This window comes from Dromiciops gliroides, chromosome 3 (assembly GCF_019393635.1).
Source record: "Dromiciops gliroides isolate mDroGli1 chromosome 3, mDroGli1.pri, whole genome shotgun sequence".
Classification (NCBI taxonomy): Eukaryota; Metazoa; Chordata; class Mammalia; order Microbiotheria; family Microbiotheriidae; genus Dromiciops; species Dromiciops gliroides.
Window position 1 is genome coordinate 356,333,846 of NC_057863.1, and position 14,850 is coordinate 356,348,695.

Here is a 14,850-nt window from a genome sequence, read left to right on the forward strand (position 1 = left end):
TAGCTTATTGTTCATCTCCTAGGGAGGCGAGCAATCAAGTCAAGCTGCAGACACATCTGTTTTGCATTCGAACACTTTGAGTGAGAAGGTGAGTCTGTCAACTTCCCTCACCATCTCTAACTGTGCTTAGTAACCTCCACGGCTGGGAATTCCTTGATCACATCTCACCAGTTGAAGAAATTCCTTATTTAGCTTAGAGTGAATGTGGAGGACTTCACCGTGAAGCTCAGCAAACTCCCCAGATCTAACATGCTCCGATCACCTCAAGCCCTGTAAATCAGTTGACAATAACTAGGGGGAACCCAAAGGTTTTTGCTTTGAGGTGTTTGTTTGCTATGAGGTCTTTGCTCAGGGCTTGAAATTTCCCCTGCCTCCATGTCAGCCAGCCTGACTCTGCTGGGGATTTCCAATGTTAGGATTATGCTGAGAGATGTCTATAGCCATGTCAAGCCATATTGAAGATAAATGGAGGGGGGGGCAGCTAGGTGGCACAGTGCATAGGCCCTGGATTCAGGAGGACCTGAGTTCAAATCCAGCCTCAGACACTTAACACTTACTAGCTGTGTGACCCTGGGCAAGTCACTTAACCCCAATTGCGAAGAAGAAGAAGAAGAAGAAGAAGAAGAAGAAGAAGAAGAAGAAGAAGAAGAGGAAGAGGAAGAGGAAGAGGAGGAATTGTCTGTAGGAGCTTTACCAATTGCCCTCTAATATCTACCCCCAAATAACTACTCTTATTGCTTACTATACACCTTAGACTGTAGCCTCCAATCAAATTTTCTGGCTTCCCATTCTCTCTACTTCTCAACTCTCAACATGCCACCTTATCCTTTTTCCAAGACTTCATATAGGCTCATCCTTCTATGGAGAAAGCCCTGCTACACTTAATATCTCTCAAGACACCCACATCTCCTCCTCCCTCCATCTTGACCCTGCTTAAAGATATCCTTCCCCCTTTTAGATGTCTTCCCTGACCAAGATCAACCCTATCTGGTTCAGTTGCCCTCAGACACTAAATCACTTATGTAAGCACCATGTTGACTTGTTCCCTCAGGGCAACTTCCCTTCTCCGGGGTTTCCCCACGAAGCTAAGTATCAGGCATTAAGGGAGGCCCAAGAGACCCATAACTGGATCATATTGACTGAATGTCCTACAAATTTCCTCTGTTCTAAGTGTTTTGGTTTAGGGAGGGTAGGGGCATATATAATTTTGGTGCCCTGAATTAATATGGTTTGCATTTGGTCATAAATTGAGTATGTTCTTTGGCTGCTACTGCAGTCCAAACTCCATGGAATAACTTTTGACCTAGATAAAGTCCTTACCTGTCTGTTGAAGTCCAGGCCATTTCGATCACTTCCTGGAATGGAAAGAAAACAATTAGTCACTTGAATGGCATCAGGAGAGACAGAAAGCTAGAAGAGAAACAAAACATTATGGAGGGAGACTGTCTTCACTTTCAAAAAGAAATACAAATCCACTTTTTTTTCCCCCAGGTGCTTTCAACTTACCTCATTCCTCCAAACAGAAACCTTGGAATCTCACCAATTTATCATATAACCAGTGACACATTGTAGCAGATTTGGGATTTGAACTCAAACACCTCTCTCTTTTCTGCTGCACAGCCTACGGAGCCCTACTACCACTCAGGAAGCAGCTCTAAAACCCTTCTTCCATGCATGAGCAAGAACAAATTGACTGTAGGATCCTATGGCTCCAAGGGATTTCTATAAGTCATCCTGTCCCTCCTACTCCAGGCGGGACTCTACCGACGCCACACCTGAGGGATGGATGTCAATATTCTCCTTACAGATCTCCAGGGAAGGAGATTTCAGGATTTTTGCCATTAGGAAGTTTTTCTTTTTTCTGAGATCTAACTGGAAATCCTTCTTGTCTTAACTTAAACTCGTTTTTGAATCCTGACTCTGCCATCTACTCTCTAAGTGACTTTGGACAAGTCATTTAACATCTCTGGGACTCTGTTTCCTCATTTATAGGTAAGGTTGGGAGTGTACAGTTGATATGAGGAAGAGCATACTTTGTCTGCTTTAAGAACTAGGTCCTTTGGGGCCAGTCTTCTCTTTCTTTCTCCCCTGTGTAAAATGAGAGATTGGACGAGATCATAGCCAAGGTCCCTTCCATTCCTAAAGCTTTAATTCTATACAGACAACAGTCTTGGAGATATCCCCCCCCCACGCCCTTTTTTTTTGTCTGCTAAAGAGTGATCTTAGAGAACAGTTAGGCCATCAAGCTAAAAATTGATTGTGACTTCTGTTACTCCTGAGAAAGCTACAGTGTGCAGAATGGGCATTGAGGTTTAGAAGGAGGACAGCTCCAATTCTGCCTCTGACATTGACTGGGTAATGATTGGTAGGTCACTCAAATGGCTGTGAGCCTTCCTTTCCTCATTAATAAAATAGGGACAGTAATCCCTGTTACCTCTCTCCTAAGGCAAATGAGGTAATGTATGTGAAAGGCTTTGCAAACCTTAAAACACTCTACATACATATCCGCAGTGAAGTCAGAAAACTTGGGCTTTGTCCCTGGCTTGGGGATTTACTAACTGTATCACCTTGGGCCAAGGCACAATCTCCCTGAGCCTTCATTTTCTCTTCTCTAAACAAAGGATAATAAAACTTTTGCTACCTAATTCCTAGGGGCATTGTAAGAAAAGTGCTTTATAAACCTTAAACACTAAATAAATAGAGGCTGTTATTATTACTGTTATTAATTGGGTGGTGTGGAAGATTGATCCCAAGAACCAGTAGAAAAGTAAGCAGGTTTTGAAGATAATAAAGATGGGTTCCACCTGGCACTACTTCTACAACCTATTTAGAAGAGAAGGCCCTGGAGAGTAGAATTAAAAATTGAGACGATGGGCCTTAAACTTTAGAGCAATCTCAATTTACTCTTCTGGAAAACATTTTGTCCTAGAACTTTGAGGAGGGACAAGTACCATGTTGTTCTAAATATGAATCAAACTCCATTATAAAATGACCCATCCCTCTTTATGATTCCTGTGGAAGGAGTTAAGGAACTTATTATCTGATTTTGCTTAGAAATAAAGGTGACTTGAATTTTACCAGAGTTGGATAGAGAAGTTTGATTATCAGTGCTCATCAGAAGGTATGAAAATTACATGTCATCTAGAAATCACACGTGTCTTTTCTTCAGATCTTCATTAATTCTTTCCCCAAGGTGTCTACAAACACCTCCATTAAAGGCCTAGACCAATGTCTTCTTTTGGAGGTGACCTTGATTCTCAAAGGCTCTTTCATTGGAATGTAAACTCTAGTAGGTCCTTCCAAGCAGGACAAGTTTTCAGCACAGGTCCAGGGACAACCCATGTTATCCAAGGACCAGCCTAGTCAGTGGTGGAGATGCTCATCACACCAAAGTTGGCCACTGTGTGATGAACATTTTTTTGGCTCTGGTACCTCATGACCTTGGATTAAGGTATAGAACTATGCAAGAATGGAGGGAGTATCCACAACAATTACTCACTGAGGTTTACAAGAAATAGACTTGTTCCCTGACCACTTTCTGGGGAAGGTGTAAATAAGTAATACAATAGCCAAAATTCAAGAGGGAGAAAGAAGAGAAACTAAAAATTTTTTGATAAACTTTCAATTTACTGATCTCCTCCTGAATAATGGAGAGTTTGCTGCAGAAACTGAACCATTCAAATTTAAGAGATTTGATCCAGCATCATTATCACTATCAAGAAAAAAGTTTACTTGGTGGTCATGTACATACAGGCCACTAAGGAAAGCAAGTTCCCTATACACAATCCCTCTTCTTAATGGTTTTAAAATCATTGACTTTGTATATCAGATTGCTTTCTGTCTTGGGGAGGGGGGAAGGAGAAAAACTCGGAACTCAAAATCTTATAAAAAATAAATGTTGAAAACTTTCTTTACATGTAACTGGAAAATAAAACAAAAAAGATTTAATTTTTTTTTAAAAAAAGAATTGGTTTGGGGGAGGCTAGGTGGCACAGTGGATAAAGCACTGGCCTTGGATTCAGGAGGACCTGAGTTCAAATGCAGCCTCAGACACTTGATACTTACTAGCTGTGTGATCCTAGGCAAGTCACTTAACCCTCATTGCACCACAAAAAAAAAAAAAAAGAATTGGCTTGGGTAATAATGGAAAACACATAGACATAGGGTTAGATTTGGAAGGGATCTTAGAGGTCATCTAAGGCAATGTGGTAGAGTGGAGAGCTGAAAAGGGAATCAGAGGACCTGAGTTCAATTTCTTATAGTAGAATGTAAGCATTTGGCAGGCAGGGACTGCTTTGTTTTTGTCTTTGTTTCCCCAGGGTCTGTGCAAGTACCTTCCATATTTGTTGTCCAGTCATTTTCAGTTATATCTCACTCTAAATAACCCCATTTGGGGTTTTCCTGGCAAAATACTGGAGTAGTTTGCCACTTCCTTCTCCAGTTCATTTTACAGATGAAGAAAAGTGAGGCAAACAGTTAAGTGACTTGCCCAGGGTTGCACAGTTAGTGTGTGGGGCCAGATTTGAACTCCTGAAGATGAGTTTTCCTTACCCCTGGCACCCTAACCACCCCACCTTACATATAGTAGGTGTTTATTAAATCTTCATTGACTTTGTTGTTAAATTTCTGATTCTGTCTTGGGGAAATCATGTTGACTTTCAGAGCTCCAGTTTCCTCATCTGCAAAATGGAAGTGATAATATTCGTATTCACTACTTCATGGAGTTGTTGAGGTTCAAAATAAAGAATACATATAATGCATTTTGTAAACTGCTGCAAAAACACCAGATTTACTGTCTAATACAAGCCAGCCTCCTTTTACAGATATGAAAGCTAAGTCCCAGGGAGTTGAAGCAATTTGCCCATGGTCACATAGCTAGTTAGTAGCACAGCCAAGACTCAACCTGGGTCTCTTGATTCTCCAATTCACAATTTTTCCATTACACTAAGTTTCCACTTATATCTAACATAAAGCAAGTGAGTAATAAACATCACTAACAGTGTTTTTGTGAAGAGGTAGAAGACAAGCTTATTCAACTTGCTAAGGGCACAAAGGTTGGAGGGACTGACTGATATACTGAATGAGAGTCATAATTTCAAAATGTATATGAGTTGAAACTGGGTAAGATCAAATTGTATAGAGAGAAATGTAATGTTCTGCATTTAGATCCAAGAAACACTTATACAAGTACAGGGAGGTATACTTTGAGTCAATTTGGGAAAATGAAACAACTCAGGGCAGCTAGGTGGTGCTGCAGTGGATAAAGTATCCACCCTGGAGTCAGGAGGACCTGAGTTCAAATCCAGCCTCAGACACTTGACACTAGCTGTGTGACCCTGGGCAAGTCACTTAACCCTCATTGCCCCCCCCCCAAGAAAGTGAAACAACTCCTTGGTTCTAGTGGACTGCAGACTCAATATAAATCAGCAGTATGATACAGCAGCCCCAAATACTAAATCTTAGGCTGCCTTAATAATGGTCTGGTTAATTCATGTCACAAGTACTGTGTTGAATTCTAAATACTCTATATTTAAAAATGGAGCCCATCCAGAAGAGATGTCCAGGGATGATGAGGATACTAGAAACCAGTCAACCAACAAGCATTTATTAAATACCCTCTTTTGTACCAGGTACTGTGCTAGGCATTAGAGATACAAAGACAAAAGTGTATCAGTCCCTGCCCTCAAGGAGCTTACATTCTGTTTTGTTTTGGGTTTTTTTTGGTGCGCAGTGAGGGTTAAGTGACTTGCCTAGGGTCACACAGCTAGTAAGTGTGTGTGTTAAGTGTCTGAGGCTGGATTTGAACTCAGGTACTCCTGAGTCCAGGGCCAGTGCTTTATCCACTGCGCCACCTAGCTGCCCCAAGGAGCTTACATTCTAATGTGAGAGAATGCACATTCTATATGCGGATTCTAACATGCACATATAGAACACATAGAAGACAGATACAAGGTACCTTGGAAGGTAAGGCACATTGTTGGGGAGAAATAGTGGTACAAAAACTGTGCTTGTGATGAGACTTGAAGGAACACAGGGATTCTAAGAGGCAGAGGGAAGGAAGAACATTCCAGGCTTTGGCTGCAGTCAGTACAAAGTTATGGAGATAGGTGATGGAGTCTTGTGTTGTGAGGAAGAGCAAAAGACCCTTGTGGCTGGACTATAGAGTACATAAAGGGGAGTAAGAAAATTAGAAAAATAAAATGCTGACAAGCTTTAAATACTAAACAGAAAAGTTAATTGTTGATCCTAAAGGTAAGAGGGAGTCACAAGAGTTTGAGTGGGGGAGGGAGAAATGGTCAAAACTGTGCTATGGGAAAATAACTTTGGTGGCCACATGGAGGATATTGGAGTGAGAAGAAACTAAAGGCAGGGAGACCAATTAGGAGGCTATGATAATAGTCCAGGTGCTGAGGTGCTGAGGACTTGAATAAAGGTGGTGGCCATTTGAATGGAGGGAAAGGTTCACATGCAAGAAACCAAAAAACAAATTTGGCAACTGATGCCATAGGAGGAATGGTTGACTGGGGTCATTCAGCCTAGAAAAGAGAAGACTTGTGAGTATATGGTATTTGTCTTCAAACATTTGAAAGGTTGTCATGTAGAGAGGAGATTCGACATTCTATTTAATCTTAGAGGACAGAATTAGGATTAATGGTTGGATGGAACAGAGACTAATATCAACTCAACATAAGGAAAAATGAAATTCCTCCTTTGATGTCTTAGTGTGGTGTGGAGCTGATCTAAATGGAAATGGGCTGCTTTGGGGATTCCCCATCAATGGAAGTCTTCAAGAAGACATCTTATTAATGACTATTTTGGGTGGACATCATAGAGAGGATTCATGATTTTAGAAAGAGTTAGACTATATGCCCTTCAAATTTCCTTTTCCCATCAAGTCTATGCATTTGTGATTGATTCTTCTTATGACTTTAAACTATCTCACTCTTCCAGTGTACTTCTAGTTTATCAATGTCTCTCTTAATGGAGAGAATACAGAATTAAACAAAGTACAGCAACAGGATGATCAATCACCTTGTTCTAGGTATTAAGCTTATAATGCACAGTCTATTGTACATAATAAGTGCTTGATAAATGTTAATTGTTTGTTTAGTGGGTTAATAAAACCTAAGATTGGAATGGCTTTTGGGGGGCAACTGCTATAATCATTTTTATCACATGGTCCACTCTCTAGCCACATCTCAAACATTCTTTTTCTTATACAATTGAATATTTGAACCTAAGTGAAGGGAATTATTATGAATACTTATCTATGTACATGTTTCTTTTCTTTCACTAATAAATAAGTAAATTAGTAATTAAGGGGCAGCTAGGTGGCATAGTGGCTAGATCTCTGGACCTAGTGTTAGGAAGACGAGTTCAAATATCACCTCAGACATTTACTAGCTATGTGACCTTGGGCAAGCCACTTAGCCTCTGTTTGCCTCAGTTTCTTCAACTGTAAAATGGGGTTAGTAATAGCACCCACTGCTATAAAACTGTGCATACTCTTTGATCCAGCAATACCACTGCTAAGTTTCTATCCCAAAGACAATCAAAAAAAGGGAAAAGGACCTATTTATAAAAATATATTTATAGCAGCTCTTTTTATAGTGTCTAAGAAGTGGAAATCAAAGGGATGCCCATCAACTGAGGAATGGCTAAACAATCTGTGAATATATTATTGTAATAAACATTATCGTGCTATAAGAAATAACAAGCAGGATGATTTCAGAAAAACCTGGAAACACTTACATGAACTGATGTATAGTGAAGTGAACAGAACCAGGAGAAAGTTGTTCACAGTAACAGTACTATTGTCAGTCTTCAACACTAAAGGTCCCTTAGTAGTGGCTGGAGGACCACTTGTAGACAGGATTCCTGCTCAGGCATGGTTTAGATTTGATGCTCTTTGAGGACCCTTCCAGCTGGAAGGGCTCTACATCCAATTTTAAGGTTTCTGAAGTGTTTTTCTCACAAATATTCTTTGATAACTTAGCACTTGGAGAGAAATTGGCCAATGTCAGGAAGTGAACAGGAAGAATTAAAGTTTGGATCCTCTAGCTACCCTAAAGTAAATAATGCGGTGAACTTTAAAAAACATCTCAAACAAGTCTCTTAATTTAACAGATGAGGAAAACTGTTACTCAGGAAGGGGAAGAGACTTGTCCAAGGTCCCACAAATGGTAAGTGACAGAAATAGGGTTTGAACCTACATCTTGTGTGACTCTAGAATCTCTTTCCCTGAAAGTCAGCCATTGTGGGCAATATGGGACCACCTCCAGCAAGGGAAGTGAAGGAATTCCTTGTTCCAAAGGGCTTGAGGGTAAAAATGGAAAAGATTGGAATCTTTTTGAAAGACTCAATAGCTTGAGACTCCTGGTAGTTCTTTACAAGGAAGAAATAGATAATTCCCAGCCTAAGAGACTCCATGGCCTCCATTGGATGGACAGCTGAAAGGGCCAGTGGCACAAAGGATGGCCAAATGAAAATCATTGATCCCAAAGCTGGATGGGATCTTTACAGTCCCCTCATTTTATCGGTAAGAGAACTAAGGCTAAGAAAGGATCTGTGCCCTCTCCATGATCACACACAGCTCTTGGTTACAGAACCGAGACTAGAGGAGAGAAATTATTACACCCACCTTACAAATGAAACATCTGACTTGTCAAAGATCTTGCAACCAATAAGGGGTAGTGAGAAGTTTAAGAGGAAGGTCTGCTGCCCTCTGACTACAGAACTTTCCCTCCACTATACCATGTGATCCTCAGAGTCTTTTGAAATTCACGTTTTCACAATAAAAAGAGAAATTTTTTCCACATCTCCATTTTGGTTTTCCACTCTGCCCATCCTATTCCAACTCCAGATGTTTCTCTGGCTCCACAGAACACCAAGCCTCCATCAAAAAGTCAGCAAAGAGGGGCAGCTAGGTGGCATAGTGGAGAGAGCACTGGCCCTGGATTCAGGAGGACCTGAGTTCAAATCCAGCCTCAGACACTTAACACTTACTAGCTGTGTGACTCTGGGCAAGTCACTTAACCCCAATGGCCTCACCAAAAAAAAAAAAGTCAGCAAAGAGCAGGAATAGTCTTATGTTGGCATGAGAGATTTAGATTATACGTAAGCAAGAACCCTCTAACCCAGGAGAAACTGGAATGAAATTAATTGAGAGAGGATGCAGAAGGGTCAAAGCTCAATCTCCTTCTCTAGGGGCTTCTTGTTTGTTTTTGTCCATTTTTTAAAGCTCCAATGAATTCCCTTAGGCTGAGAGGCTGGGATAGCTAGAGAAGGTAGTGGGTTACTAAACAGTATTTCAAGGTGTGGAGGACAATCAGCAAAGTAATGAGAGGATTTATAAAGAATAGTTTCTCCTACCATCCTATCTCAGAGAGGTTTATCTAATGGGAATCAGTAGGGTAGCTGTATCCTTCAACAAGGAGGCTGGGCTCCCAGACAACCTGGAGTGGAGGCAGTAGGGAGCCTCTTTGGGAGAGCAGCCTGCCTTCCTAGCTCTTGGGTCTAGGAGCCTGCAGGCCCTGGCTGATTTGCATAGCTCTGGCAGCTGCTGGGATGCAAGTTTGCCTGGGGACTTTTTTTCTGGGTGAGGGAGGTGGAAGCAGGAAAACTGTTCCAGCCGGAATTTTTACTTTTTGCTGGTAAACAAAATGTAGAGAGCACCCAGCAACTGAGGCCATTTTCCTCCCTGTGCTATTCCCAGCCACTTTCTATTCTCACCAGGACTCTGCAGCTCCCCAGTACAATGTGGGACTATTTCGAGTTTAATCTCTAAATTGGAAACTGACTGGGACTTCCTGGAACTGCTTTTACCAAAAGAGAATCAGACCTTGGAAGTTCTCCAGGGTACTCACTAGAATAACCAGGAGAGAAACATTTCCAACAGGCTGTAAACTCCTTGAGGGCAGGGATTATTTCAATGTTGGTTTTGAATCTCTGGTCCCCATCAATTTACCTGGCAGCAGGTGCTTAATGAATGCTTAACGATTGCTTGATTCTTTTTTTTTTTTAATTTTTTTTTTTTTTGGTGAGGCAATTGGGGTTAAGTGACTTGCCCAGGGTCACACAGCTAGTAAGTGTCAAGTATCTGAGGTCAGACTTGAACTCAGGTCCTCCTGGATGCAGGGCTGGTGCTTTATCCACTGTGCCACCTAGCTGCCCCGATTGCTTGATTCTTAATAGCAATGACCTTTGGCCAGAGTCAGGAGACCTGGATTAAAATCCCAGTCTGGACACTTGCTAATGATATCTGACATCTGAAAGGGGCTTTGATTTCTACTAGCATTATTGGTTCCATTTTACAGATGAGGAAACAGAAAAGGGCCGAGCAAGGTCTCAAATCTTTGGACACCAAGGCTAGTGTCAATCTCAGGATACCACTCAGATGTTGCTGTGGTTGTTCATCCTTCATTTTCCAAGCAGACTAGTGACATCACAGGGTAATGTCTTGACTCCTGTGTGAACAAGATTTAAGTGAGGCAGAGTTGCACAAAGTCATCAGCCTCACTCTCTCTCTTCCAGAGTCATCAAAGTCCAGTGGCAGAAGAAGAGTCAAGATGACTAGCAATGGTCCCGGGCTGAAGTGGATTAACAGCTGAACTGAGTGAGCTCTAAAACCTTTCTCAAGTCTGAGATTCCATAGGATTGGGGGTGTTTTTAGAGTTTCAAAGTGGGCGGTAAGGTGGCACAGTAGATAGAGTGCAGGGCCAGGAGTTAGGAAGACTCTTCTTCCTGAATTCAAATCCAGTCTAAGATACTTAGATACAAAAACAAAAAAATAGTCCCTCCTCTCAAGGAACTCATAGTCTAATGAGGGAGATATCATGCAAACAACTACAAACAAGGTATATAAGAGAAAAATAGAAAATAATCAAAAGAGGGCAGGCGCTAGCAATTGAGAAAGGCTTCTTACGGAAGGTACCCATTTCTCCCTACTCTAAATTCTTTGGAAAATAAAGCACAGAGCAGTTTATACTTCCTGCTCTATCCCACGGCTCACTGCAATCCTTCTCTTGTCCTCTCTCCTAGGAAACATGAAACAGGACAGTACCTGTGTGTCCTTGAGAAGGTCATTCAACCTCTCTGGGCCTCAGTTTCCTAGCCTGTGAAATTAGGGGCATGGATTAGATGATTTCCAAGGTTCCTCATGGTTCAAATCCTGTAGTCCTGTGACAACCTCCTTGAAGCAGACCTGTCATGTTTCCAAGGTGGCAGGCTCTGGGAAGAGTGTCTAGTGGCTAAGGCAATAGCTATGGCACAATGGGAAAAATGTTGCATTTGGGGCCAGAGGATCTGAGTTGTAATTCCGCCTCTGTCATTTATGAGCTATGAGACCATGGGCAAGCCATTTAATCTCTCTGAGACTCAGTTTCCTTATCTGAAAAATGAGGGATAATAACATCTACTTCATGGGGTTGGTGTAAGGATCAAATGAAATTCAAGAAAAGGGTCACCGGTGCAGGACCCCTCTTTACCCCAATTCCTAGGCATATGCCCCACTGCCTAGGATGGGTGGGTGGGAGGCATCCCACCCTCTTGGGAAGGCATTAAAACATGAATGTCCAGAGAACTAAACAAACTGTGGCAAAGATGAGCACCTCAGAACAACAGTTCCTCCCAGAGAAAGGTCACAGCATCTCCTCAGTACTCAGCAGAATAGCCCCAGTACCCTCATTCCAAAGACTTGGGGACCAGATGACTTCAAAACCTAGGCTAATGGAATAATAGAAATAGAGATGGAAGACACCTTAAAGCTCTTCTAAATCCAGTCTCCTGATTTTACAGATAAGGAAGCTGAGTTTCAGAAAGGTTAAATGACTTGAGCAACCAGGATGGTGGAAAGAAGTAGAAAAGATTTAGGCAAGATATGGTAGCAGTCTTTATTTATGTAGTTGAAGGATCATCATCATGCTGAGGAAATACAAAATTTGTTCTATTTGGTTTTGAAGACAAAACTTGGACAAATGAGTGGCACTAAGCAAGGTAGACCTGGGCTCAACAAAAAGGGAAAAAAATACCTTCTGTAACCATAGAGCTGCCTACAAGTTTAATGAGTTGACTCAGGAGAGAGTGTATCCCCCATTCCCTGGAGATTCTTAAGGAAAGCTTGTTGGCCACTTATCGGAGATGTTTGGGAACAGTTTCTAGATGTTAATTCAAGTTCCTTCCAGTGCTAAGATGCTGTGATTCTGACAATGTGACCCACTGGGAAGGAAATATCTTATATATTCATTATATACATACATAAATGATATATTATATAATATATAACTTATATATATATAATATACATATCTTATACATGGTGTAGTAGGGTGGGAAGAGTAATGGATATAACGGTCTAAAGACTTCATGTCTTGACTCTGGCACTTGCTAGCTTATGTGACCCTGGGCAAGTCACTCCACCTCGCTAGCCTCAGTTTCCTCATCTGCAAAATGGGGATAATAATAGTTGCATCATTTATCTCAGCAAGTTGTTGTGAGTAAAATGCTTTGTTGACATTGAATGCTATTTAAATGTACAAGGATGTTATTATCATTAGACAGATGGGTTCCCTTAGAAAGGCTGAACCATTTGCTCGAGGTCACACACTGGGGAAGAGTTAGGACTCAATGTCAACTCCCCTGTTTCTCATTTTTTATCTCTCAACACATGAGGGCATTCTGATTATGGGAGGTTAGTTTTGGGGTCTTAAGGTAAAAGAAAGGCCTTGGACGAAGGAGTAACAGAGGGTGAAATTAAAAGTAGAGAAACCATCCTATGCTGCCGGGACAGGGCTTTTTGTTAAATGTTGAGGTGCTGGGTCCCACCCTCCCCCAACCATCCCCAGGGAAGACTGCTGGGTGTGCCGGGTGTCACAGAGACCTCTTGCCCTAGTCTTCTGAGAGCCCGGCCCTGACAAAGCCGAGATAAGTCTCAGCCCAGCCTTCCTCCCACCCTGCCTGCCACCCATGAGCAACTTAATTGGCAAGGGCTCTGTCATCCATGGTGGGAGACAACTCCTAGACAGGGCTGTGGAAGCAGCAAGTTCCCTCCCCTGCCAGGCAGTAACCCCACCAGCTTTAAAAGGAGAAAGCCTCTAGCACAGTTAAAGAGATCTTACTGTTCCTATCAGACTTAGGATCCTTGAGGGCAGGGATCATTTTTTGGTTTTGTTTCCTTCTATTCCAAACACCTAGCTCAGCACCTGGCACAGAAAAAGCAATTAATAAATGTTTAGATGAATGGCATCAAAGGCATCAACCTTGTTTTCAGACCAGGACTGAAAAAAGGCCTTCCATTTACTATGTCTTTGGGAACAGGGTAAAGGCAGCAGTCTCTCTTGGGAGCTTGGGGCTGATTTGCAGCATGGAAGAGAGACAATAGGACTTCCAAAAAGCAGATTTTGAACTCCTACAGTGAGACCTTCAAGCCTTCAAGTGAGGGGGACAAGCAAATTCACCATCTCCACTGGACAATTGTCCATGCTTGTGGGATGCTGGAGAAAAGGGGTTCTGGTAGAACGGGGGCGGGGGGGGGGGAAATGACAGGTGAGGTGTAGGTATTATATATAGGAACCTGTTTACCACTGCAAAAAGGGGTCAGAAGATGTGGGACGCTGTGCTAGGGGTCACTAAGATGCCTTAGGAGATGAGAGCCAAAGGGCATAGGTGCCCATGCGTGCTCAAGCGCTGGATGCATTTGAGTTGGCAGCTGTTCCTATCTAGCTGGGGCATGATGGATCCAGGGATCTCAGGAGCAGTGTGGTATAGGGGTAAGAGCCCTGCATTTAGAATCAGAATTTCAAAGTTTGTAGGATCATGTGATCAAAAGTTTAGATAGGGAAGGGACTTCAGAGGCCATCTAATCCGACCCTTTTATTTTACAGACAAGGAAAGTAAGGTCCAGGGATTTTAAGTGACTTGCCCAAGGTCATACAGATAGCATGTCTTGAAGTTAGGATCTGAGCCCAGTTGTCCTTACTCTAGGTCTAGTGAATTCTTCACTATACTTGTACTACTGATCTCACAGGGCAGCTATGAAGAAAAGAGTCAACTAGAAAGTGCTACAGCAATACAAACTTCTTCAAGGTTTTCACTTACCAGCTGTGGGACCTTTGTTCCTTATCTTGAAAATGAGGGGACTCCATTAGATGATCTCCAAGGTCTCTTCTAGCTCTAATAGCTAGACCCTCAGTTTTCTCATCTGTAAAATAGGGGTAATCCTTTGTCCTTTCCCTGTGCAGAGCAGCCTCACCTCACCCTTAAGGTCAAGCCCTGAATGTTCTTCTTCATTTTCTCTATGACGAAAGGCCAACAACTACTTGGAGTTGGAATCAGTTCTTGATACAGATCATAGGCTGAACATATTTTGAGAAGTCTAGAGCTCAAACTAAGGACAAAGAGCATTGAATATAGGCTGGACAGTCCTTTATATTCTAGGGGCTAAATGATAGATCATAGGATTTTTTGATCATAAATTTCTGATTCAAAAATTTCTTGATCACAGACCAGGAAACTGAGGCCCAGAGATGTGAAACATGTTGCCTAAAGTCATAGTAGAAGAGCTGTGATTTGAATCCAGACTACATATTTGCAGGGGACCATAGCCACCAAATTCTTCAATGCCTGCTCTGCAGAATTCCCTTCCAGAGAACATTTCTAGACCCTCTCTGCAGCAAAAAGAGAAGCTGGCACCCCCACCTCCCACCCCAAGTCCCTAAACACATTCTTGGGACTTGGATCTTTTATCCCTCAGATTCCATACATTAGGGAATTATGGGGAAGAGACCCCATTCCTACCACATCTGGGGTTCTCTGAGGACCCAACATTACAACCATAAAAAAAATCTCTTGTGA

General features: G+C 42.1%; 1 protein-coding gene across 1 annotated transcript in view; it reads right to left on the minus strand.

Moving 5' to 3' along the window:
• POU2F3 (POU class 2 homeobox 3) overlaps positions 1–14,850 on the minus strand; it is an 88,956-nt gene that overhangs the window by 50,863 nt on the left and 23,243 nt on the right. Inside the window, exon 3 of the mRNA XM_043991875.1 lies at positions 1,321–1,355. Coding sequence (XP_043847810.1) covers positions 1,321–1,355 — 35 coding nt within the window. The remainder of the gene's footprint in view (positions 1–1,320; positions 1,356–14,850) is intronic.